General features: G+C 42.0%; 1 protein-coding gene across 6 annotated transcripts in view; it reads right to left on the bottom strand.

Annotated features, from left to right (window-relative positions):
• Positions 1-795: 795 nt before the first annotated feature.
• LOC101739470 (dynein axonemal intermediate chain 7) overlaps positions 796-11,285 on the bottom strand; it is a 46,028-nt gene continuing 35,538 nt past the window's right edge. For 4 of the 6 annotated variants that reach the window (XM_038019423.1, XM_038019425.2, XM_062675343.1 and 1 more), the window contains 8 exons: positions 6,537-6,693; positions 5,865-6,007; positions 4,978-5,053; positions 3,794-3,947; positions 2,539-2,687; positions 2,015-2,084; positions 1,230-1,331; positions 796-974 (listed from right to left, as the gene is read on the bottom strand). In XM_038019423.1, the coding sequence (XP_037875351.1) occupies positions 837-974; positions 1,230-1,331; positions 2,015-2,084; positions 2,539-2,687; positions 3,794-3,947; positions 4,978-5,053; positions 5,865-6,007; positions 6,537-6,693 (989 nt within the window). In that variant the 3' untranslated portion in view covers positions 796-836. Of the gene's footprint in view, positions 975-1,229; positions 1,332-2,014; positions 2,085-2,538; positions 2,702-3,793; positions 3,948-4,977; positions 5,054-5,864; positions 6,008-6,536; positions 6,694-11,285 lie in introns of those variants that run through there. The other 2 variants (XM_038019424.1, XM_038019427.2) reach the window with 2 other exon arrangements.

Genomic DNA, 11,285 nt, shown 5'->3' with positions numbered 1-11,285 from the left:
TGATGACTAAATTAAACTATTTAATATTCTTAAACACTAGGTAAAGAAAAGTCATTTTCAGTGTGCTTAGTGCGAGTTTTTTAACGTTCTGGATAGTGTAAAAGTTAACCCAATTTTGTATGCAGTTGGAACAGCGCCCCTAGCGGCAAACCTAGGCAAACGATCCCATTCCATACAAATATGAGCTAACTTTTACGCTATCGAGAACGTTAAAAAACTCGCACTAAGCACACAGTTCAACAGAATTAAATCTAACAACTCAACAACAGTATTGTGACATTTTTGTCCAGATTTGTCCCTATTCTAACTCTAGTCTCTATTACCCCCAATCTACTTTAGGCATGATTGCTTCGAGACAAAAGACGATGGTACCTACTAACCTGGGCGGCATATTTCCATTTCGGTATTCACTATGAGGTAGCATTACAATGAAACACACGTGTTTGTCGCGCTAACTGCAATTGCAAAATCGAGTTCTTTTTTTTTTTTCTACCTAAGCTGATAGCCTTGAGAGGCTATATCAGCGTAACCTTAACTAGTAGATGAGCTCACGGGGCTCAAACCTGACGACGTTGCTAACACGAACCCTAGCAAGAGCCGTGCTTCGCAGAATCTACCACCGGATCGGAAACGCGACCCACTGAGCAGATCCGGCGAGAAACTCAGTGGATGTGTCTGAGGGTTAATTTACTCGTCGAGCCCTTGCGATGGATTCGACGAGAACAAACTCGTGTTCAATTACAAACTTAGGTAGGTAACAATCAAATTTCACCAATCGAAATAATAAACACAAAATGATCTCTAACGTTCCTTTTATTTGAGTCGCTTTTACGAATTCACGAGAAACTCGACAATTTCAATTCTTGAAGCATTTCGAACACGGTCTCGACGAGCTTGTATTTCACACTGAAGGCGCCACGTCTCGCGTCAACAGACCCGTACGACATGTTCAAAGCGAACAGATCCGTATAAAACTGGAATAGAAAAATTATGTAAGTTTGTAAGTTGGTAGTAGGACCTCTTGTGAGTCCGCACGGGTAGGTACCACCACCCTCCCTATTTGGGCCATGAAGCAGTAATGCGTTTCGGTTTGAAGGGCGGGGCAGCCGTTGTAACTATACTGAGACCTTAGAACTTATATCTCAAGGTGGGTAGAGCATTTACGTTGTAGACGTATAAGCAAAAAAAAAAATGCTATAAGGATACTTGTAATAAAAGTGAAAACTCACTTGAAATCCCAGAATTGGTTCACAGCTGAATTCTTGGCTCAATTCGTTCGCTTGCAAGATGCTCGCCTGTTGCGATGTCACGAGCAAAAGTTGAAATTTAGCCTAAAAAAATTATCTTGTCTGTAAAGTCAGCAGAGCTATTCGAACTGCTAGCTCTGACGTCACGCGAGAAGAGAGATAAAAGTGTCACAAGCCAACGCTTGACCGATCGTGCCTCGCTTGTTCCGCGCTCTCGCTCGCACGCTCAGAATATGGCAGAACGTGACACTTTTTCGTGCGTGCAACCGGTGTTCATCGATTTATAAGACGTTATCGCTTTAAACCCAGGTAATAACTAAAAGATGTATATTAATAAACTCTTCATACGGTTTTGTTATTGCTTAGATGGGTGGACGAGCTCACAGCTCACCTGGTGTTAAGTGGTTACTGGAGCTCACAGACATCTACTATGTAAATGCGCCACCCACCTTGATATATAAGCTCTAAGGTCTCAGTATAGTTACAACGGCTGCCCCGCCCTTCAAACGCAAATGCATTACTGCTTCACGGCAGAAATAGGAAGGGTGGTGGTACCTACCTGTGCCGACTCACAAGAGGTGCTACAACCAGTTTTGAGTTTGTTTCAGAGTTTGTTCCTAAATAACCTCAATGGTGATGTTGGATTCAAATTTGAAGAACATTTCTTTTGGTATACTGTTATTATTGATACATATTAGCTGCGCAATGGAATGGAAGCACGCAATACACATTGTGGGTAGTTTTGACTTGACTTAATTTAGTTTTACCTCTCTCTTTTTATCAACAGCTTCGCGTATTTGCATGACTATATTTCGTCTTCCAGCCGCCGCGTTCCATCTGAAAATATCAAATGTTTGACCACGAAAGGGTCTCTATATCGAGTGAAGAATTTAAGAGGCCGTTCTAAACTTCTTTAGATTTTGTTTATTTTTCTAACTATCTCAGATGTTAGCGGTTCGACAAGAAATTTCTTGAAACTTTATTTTTTATTTTTTATTATAAATAAATATTTACTAACAATCACGCCACGTTAACTGGTCCCGTGATAAGTTCGTAAAGAACTTGTGTTACAGGTACCAGATAACGGAAATAAACGGAGATAACTCTTCAAACCGAAAGGCATTAGTGTTTCACGGCAGAAATAGGCGGGGTAGTGGTACCTACCCGTGCGGACTCACACGAGGTGTTCAAAAGTTCAAAAAAAGTTCAAAAATTCATAAGCCTTGCGTTTATCCTTTAGAGCGAGAGGATTTCATGACATTTAACTTCAAATATTTCTGTCAAAGCGTACCGGCTCCATTGAAAGTTATAGGCCCGCGAAAGAAACGCCATCGCGTGGTAATTGTGACGCTCCGCGGACCACTCCTTAGGGCAGCTACCTTCGACTTGGTTGTACGCGTCGAAATCAGGAAAGAAGTCGCAGGCTGCCTCGCGCATTATCTATGCAAACGCACCTAAACTGATGTGAGTGACTTTTTGGCGGGAACGCGAGGAGTAAAGTTGTGTGATTTGTTTTATTTTGTCTATTTAGTGTTTCTTCGGGTTTAAATGTGTAATAACGGTGGTTTATTCATTGTTAACTATCTGTGAAGGTGCACAAATGTGGGAAAATGAATCAAAGCCGCTGGACGTAACTTCTCGGGATCCTCCAAAAAGTCCACTGAAAAAATCTCAGCAAATGACCACCATTTTACTGAGATTATATTTCATCCCATATCATCTCATTTCACTCCATATTATCATTATTTTGATAAAAATTAGAATATAAATGAAATAAGTAAGTAAATAAGTAAATATAGATTAAGTAAATAATAAAATAAGACATGCCTTAAAGGTCTTAGTTACCAGGTCATAAAATCCCTTAAAAAAACAACTGATGTGAGTGATACAATGAATAAAATAGCCAACCGAAATTGCAGTTACTTTGGTACCTATCGAAACGTACGTTGAGACACGAGGTCGATATCCCAATGGTCTGTCTTACCCCCGAAACGGAACGCATTACTACCGCCCGGCAGAAATAGGCATAGTGCGTATCCGCGAGCTTACAATACGCTCTACCAGCAAATGCCGTTACGATCATCTTACCCTGGTATCGAACTCAGAGAACGGTGATTCTCTGGTGAACTTATTCGCCCTTTATGACACCCACAAGAAGAGATGGCACTATCCTAGACCACCATGTCGTCTAACATATAACGTTCAAACCATAACATCAGTAACACTATCCTACAAACAGAATTACATTACTGCTTCTCGGCACATCTACACAGCACTATAGAACATTCGATACCTTAATACACAGGCACAACCCACTGAGTTTCTCGTCGGATCTTTTAGTTGGGTCGCGATTCCGATCCTGTATTAAATTCAGCGAAGCACTGCTCTTGCTAGGACCAATGCTAGCAATTTTTCTCAAGTTGACGCTACGAGCTCAACTACCGGTCTGCGTGAAGTTGAAATAGCTCCGTAAGCTACCAACGATTAGCTAGGAAAACACAGGCACATCAAAGTCAAAATCAATATAAAGGTTTCAAAGAAAATACCTGAACCATTCGCTTGACGCTGAATGGCTTATCGAAGTACTCCTTCAAGGCTGATGTAGTTGCGTTTGCGATCCATTTCAGCCTAACCGAATTGCCCAGGCAAAGCCAGGTCATTGTAACGCTGACTCCCGTTACCGAAATCAACACGCCTTTGCTGAGGACGAAGACAAAGCCGATTAACGCTCAGGACTAACAAGTTGTTAAAGGCAACGACACCATAATGAATAATCAATCTAATATGGCCATTAGTGATCAGATTACTAATGCATAGCCCTCCTAGCAACGCCAACAAAACTGCATCATGCTTAATTACAATGACATCTTTTTTCCCTACCTATCATAGCTGGTATTCTAAGGGCTATTCCAGATACGCCCAAACTGTTAGGTAAGTTCACGGGTTCAACTTGAGAGAATTTGCTAACACTATGCCTAGCAAGAGCAGTGTTTCGCAGAATCCACCACCGGATCAGAATCGTGACATACGAAGAAGATCCGCCGGGAAATGTCAAAAGTCGTCGTGGCCAAAAGGATAAGACGACCGGTGTATTCGTGTTGAGCGATGCCCCGGTGTTCGAATCCCACGCGTACCAATTTTTCTAATGAAATACGTACTCAACAAATGTTCACGATTGACTTCCACGGTGAAGGAATAACATAGTGTAATAAAAATCGAACCCGCTAAATTATAATTTGCGTAATTACTAGTGGTAGGACCTTTTGTGAGTCCGCGCGGGTAGGTACCACCGCCCTGCCTATTTCTGCCGTGAAGCAGTAGTGCGTTTCGGTTCGAAGGGTAGGGCAGCCGTTGTAACTATACTGAGATCTTAGAACTTATATCTCAAGGTGGGTGGGTGAGGATTATCGTGTCGCACCGCTTTGTCGAAGTATCATTCTGACGCTACCTTAACATACTACAGACAAACATACAATATTTTTCAACATTACATGCTAAAAAATAAAGCACATAATTCTATATTTTATATCGGAATATATTGCAAATTCAAATGTACAATTTAAAATGATAGATACCCGACTTTATGTCATTACTTATTTCGTCCATAAGAATTGTTTCATAAGCTCGCGCTCTATTGTTAAGCCACTCATAGATTAACTTAAGTTTTCCTTAGATATCACAATGTAAATTCCGGTACTGAGTTGATATCAAATGAGCAGAAGCCACTCACCTTTCCGGGTCCGGTCGCATATCCCAACCCTGGTAAGGCAAATTGCTGTATCTCAAAGCTGCTATCCCAATTGGCCCTAAGAGAAATAATTTACTTTTTTAGGGGAATCGACAGACCACATGGATATATTTGTGGTCACCGTGGCCTAAACATTAAAGTTAAGACGCCTTGAGTACCGTGTGTAAAAACACCTCAAATGTTTTATTATTATTTATTGCCCTATTAGGCATACGAGCATACGGCCCACCTGATGGTGAGTGGTTATCGTCGCTCATGAATGTCAGCAAAGCCAGGGTCAGAGTCAAGCCGCTGACTACCGTTAAGTACACTCCACAAGCCTCGTTTGAAGAAGGACATGTCATAGCGTTCGGGAAACACTGTGGAGCTCATTCCAAAGCCGGATGGTATGTGGTAAAAAATATCTCTGGAAACGCACTGTGGATGAACGCAGTGATTCTAGGTAATATGGATGCATGGTCCAGTGGCGGTGTGGAATGAAAATCAAACCCTATTTCTGTGTGATAACAGTAATGCGGTCCGATTTGAAGAGCGGGAAGCTTATACATGTTTCACGGTGCTATTGACCTGTGATTAGATCCACGCACTTCGATAATCAACCAAACAAAACTGAATGACTTGATGGTGCGGTAATTAGCGCCCCTGACTGTTGCGTCACGGTTCGTGGGTTCGATTCCCACGTCGGGTAAAAATTCGCGCTATGAACAGATTTGTTTGCTCTTTCTCTGGGTGTTTCTTATCTATATATGTATAAATTTAATCGTGTCTAAGCATGTATGTCCGTCTCTAGTGCCCATAACACAGGAAATTGAGGTCTGGATGAATGGGCGTAATTTATTCCCAGTTATATAACGTGTGTGCTCCCTTACATAAGACTCCAGTACGAAATTGAACCGTAAGCTTATCCTCGTTGAACTTATAATCGTTTATGTAGTTGCTCGTCCACAGCTTCCGAGCTTCTTGCCACTGACAGACAACCGGTGGTTCGGTCCACATAACGCTCTGAGGTAAGCTGTAGACACAAACAGGATAATAGGATTACAATCAATAAGGCTAAGGATTCTGTCTAAGGCAATAGGACTCTGAAGTCGTCGTGGCTTAAAGGATAAGGTGTCCGGTGCATTCGTATGTAGCGATGCACCGGTGTTCGAATCCCGCAGGCGGGTACCAATTTTTCTAATGTAATACGTACTTAACAAATGTTCTCGATTGACTTCCACGGTGAAGGAATAACATGGTGTAATAAAAATCAAACCTGCAAAATTATAATTTGCGTAATTACTGGTGGCAGGACCCCTTGTGAGTCCACACGGCTAGGTACCACCGCCCTGCCTATTTCTGTCGTGCAGCAATAATGAGCTTCGGTTTGAAGGGTGGGGCAGCCGTTGTAACTATACTGATGCCTTAGAACTCATATCTCAAGATGGGTGGCGGTGTTTACGTTGTAGATAGATATCTATGGGCTCCAGTAACCACTTAGCACCAGGTGGGCTGTGAGCTCGTCCACCCATCTAAGCAATAAAAAAAAAGAGTTTCCTTACTCGATAAAAACAAGAGCCAATTTTTCATATTCCGTTTCGACTCTCTTTATCTCTGCCTCGATTTCCTCTGGGGTGCGCGTCACCCCCGCCGGGGGAGGGGAGGGCGCGCGGTACTGTATCTGATACTTCATCGGCTGCAGTGTTTTCGGCAGCTGTACTGGAATCAATAAGAGGTCAAATCGTTACATCATCATCATCATCATTAGTCTATAGCAATCCACTGCTGGACATAGGTCTCTTCAATTGCACACCATTGACCACGATCCTCGGCTTCTCTTATCCTGCTTTTGCCAGCGTAGATCGTCAGGGCACGTTAATGAGCTAATATTTTAACGATATTAAAAGTGGACTGTCAAAGAAAGAGCAAGAAGAAGGATCGATGCGCTATAAATGTGGTGCTGGAGAAGGATGCTCCATATATCTTAAAATGAGCGTCGCACCAACATCTCGACCCTAAAGGAACTTAAGATCTCACAAATGTTGTCGTCAACAGTGCAATCCAAGATTCTCCGATATTTTGGATGCATATCGCGATGGCCTGCAGTGTCTATCGAGAAGGTTGTTGTTCAGGGTAGGTTCAAGGGTAAAAGACCTTGTGGACGAAGCCCCTAGCGCTGGACTGATCAAGTATAAAACCTTACCAAAACCCCACATAACGAGTGCCTGCGCCAAGCCTTAATTCACCAATTATGGAGAACAGCTGTCAACGCATTTTTCTTTATTGCCTAGATGGGTGGACGAGCTCACAGCCCATGATAACCATGATTCCACATGACCGCGACTGCTCTGCCAAGAGTTACCGCTTTTGATGAAAAGGGGATAACCGAATCCACTTGGTGTAAATCGTTACCGGAACCCGTCCATTTGATGAAGAGATTGCCTCCGCCCACGTCGAGACATGAAGTTGGAGTTTCAAGGTCAACAAAGCATAAACCAAGGCAAAACAGCTAAGCGCCATTGAAATAGAACACTCATTATACTGGTGGTAGGACGTCTTGTGATCCAGCACGGGTAGGTACCACTGCCCTGCCCATTTCTGCCGAGAGACAGTAATGCGTTTCGGTTTGAAGGGCGGGACAGCCGTTGTTTTTTTTTCCTACTTAAGCTGATAGCCTTGAGAGGCTATGTCAGCGTAACCGGGCGAGTAGAGGTAAGCTCACGGGACTCAAGCCGAGAGTGTTGCTAATACTGGCCCTAGCAGAAGGCCCTAGAAGAAGAGCAGTGCTTCGCAGAATCTACCAGCGGATCGGAAACGCGACCAACTGAGAAGGTCCGGCGAGAAACTCAGTGGGCTGAGCCGTTGTATTGTAAAAACTAAGACCATAGAACTCCAGTATCGAGGTGGGTGGCGGCGTCTACCCTAAGATATAACAAAAAAAACAAGCGAAGTGATAAAGATTTAAGCTATTGAGTACGTCTTATGATTGTATGATATCTTTAGTTTGTTTTGGGCATCAGCCAGTAAGCCAGAACATCGTGACGAAGCTGGAAAGGTATTCGGGATAGTAACTATACCTCAACCTTCGTTAATATACATGTAGGATTGATAAGCACAGAACGAATTACAGAGTGTAGAACGGGGCGTTAAGATGTGAGTGAGAGAAAACGGTAAGAAAGGGAAAAGAGAATGACAAGGAAAAGGAAGATGGCAAAGACGGTTAAAAAATGAGCAAGGGGTAATAAAGTGTTAATTAATTTTTAATTATTACTAGCTGACCTGGCAGACTTCGTAGTGCCTCAATCGATAAATAAAAAACTTAAACTTTTGCATAAAATAAACGTAAAACAAACATAAGGAATCCGTCCGACGGGGGACACATCAAACGAAAAACAAAATTGTTATTTTTATTTAATTACGAGCATTTTCATATTTATCCACCTTTTAAACCTTCTCTGGACTTCCACATATAATTCAAGACGAAGATTAACCAAATCGGTCCAGCCGTTCTCGAGTTTTAGCGAGACTAACGAACAGCAATTCATTTTTATGTATATGGAATAGATAGAAGATAGATAGATAGATTATAACAGAAGATTTTGGAACAGTGGAAGTTTTATTTTACGCGCTGCGATCTCTATTCCACATACATAAAGATGTATTTGTGATTTGTCAGCATTACGTAGCATAATAATTCATAGATAGCATTCTAGCATATCCATAAGAGATACATCAAAAATGACTGCGATTCTGTCAAAATGCAATCCCAGATATCATTAAACACATTGTCATGATGAGATATGAGATAATGAAAATAAATTTTACTGTTATTGACACAATATTAGAAGTATACTATTAATAAAAATACGCTCACATGAAAAAGCGCCTATGTGCCATGGTTAGCTGGTGCAGAATGGTGCAGCATTAAGTTATCCCAAATATTATGTTCTTTTTTTTTTAATTTGAAGCAGGTTTCAAGACTATCAAAAAGACAGTTAATTACATTTCCTTTGCAGCATTTTTTTTTTGCACAGCACACGCACAAAATACGCCCCATCTGATTGTAAATAGGCTATTACCGTCGTTCATGGACAACAGCACGAGGTTCTTTTTTTAATGACAGTAGACATAAAACCTATCGCATGGCCAGCTATATAAAAAAAGAACAAAAAAGAAACAAAAGAAAAAAAAATAGTTTAAAAAAACTAAAAAAATACGCTTTTTAATGAAAATCAAACTAAAAAATAGAAAATAAATTTTAATAAATTTGAATTAAAAATAGGTACATATAGTGTAAGAAAAATGATTTTATTGTAAAAAAGTAGTCCTATGCTATGTTCCGATAGGCACTGTAAGAGGTTACGTCCATTTACTATACTGCGAAACCAGTGCTCAAATTAGAAATTGGCGACGATTTATGACGTCATATATTTCGTTAGGATACTGCGACATTACTGGTGGCCCGGAGGCCTTTCCAGTTTCACCACGACAGGTGGGCGAGCAAGGGCTCAGCCAGGAGGGGTGGGACTTGAGAACAGCCGTCCGAGCGCCTCCGAAGGACAACTCAAGAGCAGCTGCTTAGCAAATGAATCTACTACGGGATTGGAATCGCGACTCGCTGAGAAGATCCGGCGAGAAACTCAGCGAGCTGATTCACGGGCTAGGCTGCACGTCGAACTCTTTGTCGAGTTCGACGAATATGGTTACCGAGGTTCCTAAGCCTGCTCTTAGTGTTAGAGCTGAAGACATCTAATGCAAGAGTTATTGGATCTGATGGATTCGTAAGGACGTGTCTAGGGCGACGACGGCGAATTGCTCCGGCGTGATCAGTGTTCAGGCGCGAGTGGTATACCAGTTTTGTGAACAAACAATTTAGAGGAGTGCCCCGTCAAGTCATCAGGCCGACAGCCGCCATTACGCGTCGTCTACGAGTCACGTTCCTTGGATTCTGCAGCCTGTAAGAAGCCAGCGATGGGTTGGCAGGTACGTCTACCTCTCATTACCCAGTCTCGGCCTGACCCCCTTTTTTGTTCAATTCTCCTTATTCGGGCGATATTCGCCCCCGAAGAAGCTTCCAAAAATATAGAACTAGCGCACCGTCGTTGTGAAAAATTGTAAAGATTTAGTTTTTTTCCACTAGCACGAGTATAGTTAAGCTTAGGGCTAAGGAGATGAACTCTGCTCTAGCGGCTGATGGAGTGATTTCGGAAAGACGGGCCGCTAACTACTGCACTACAGAGTCGGTCAATAAATACTGTTACGCCGGTGAGAGTAACGCCATCTATCGCCGATTAGCGAGACGAATATCATATGTTCTAGTAAAGTCGAGAAAAATCGAGAAGTACAACGCCATCTATTGTCAGAATGTTGAAAATACACATCGAAGTACTCAACTTGCCCAGATTATTCTCGATAAATCTAGGGATGTCGTATAAAACTATTATATAAAAGCGTTGCGGAGGTGGCACGCATAGAGTCAGTAATCGGAACTACTTGAAGCGAAACAGCGAACGGATCACCTGAAGCGAAGCGGAAGAAGCGAATTGAGTATTTTAAAGTGCTCGTTAAGTTTTCTAAGTGGTAATACAGGTGTAATTCTTCTTCAGTAGAATTTTTATTTATCCCGTACCCCAGCGCGTAACAATACGAACGCTCATCTCAAGACGTGAGATTTTTAAATCTCAATTCTATAGAACAACCTGTAGGTACCATAATCTTGGATATTTCTGCCGCGAATAATCGGCAGACACATACACGTGCCGCTTGCAGCCCCAACACGTGCTATAATTCCAATAGAAACAGTTCACAACAAGATTCCCCGTAATTTTAATCAAGAAAAATCAATTCGCCTTTTCACAAAACGATAAGCATTACGCGCTATATCTTATTGTTATTGCAATATATTTTTTTATTGCTTAGATGGGTGGACGAGCTCGCAGCCCACCTGGTGTTGAGTGGTTACTGGAGCCCATAGAGATCTACAATGTAAATGCGCCACCCAGCTTGAGATGTAAGTTCTAAAGTCTCAGTATCAGTTACAACTGCTGGCCCACCCTTCAAACCGAAACGCATTACTGCTTCACGGCAGAAATATGCAGGGAGGTAGTACCGACCCGTGCGGACTCACAAGAGGTCTCTACCACCTACCAGTAATTTATTTCCCTATCATTCCAAATGGCCCCCAATTATGTAATTATCCAGGCAATTGCTGTTCGCCAAACACTAGTTCGATTTACACAACAAAAACCATTAAATAGAGACGCGTAAATAACATTAAAAGCAGATAATTAAGTACCAGAAGGCTGGACACG

Source organism: Bombyx mori, chromosome 23 (genome assembly GCF_030269925.1).
Source record: "Bombyx mori chromosome 23, ASM3026992v2".
Classification (NCBI taxonomy): domain Eukaryota; kingdom Metazoa; phylum Arthropoda; class Insecta; order Lepidoptera; family Bombycidae; genus Bombyx; species Bombyx mori.
Note: the sequence above shows the minus strand (reverse complement) of the source record. Positions and strands in the feature narration are given on the sequence as shown.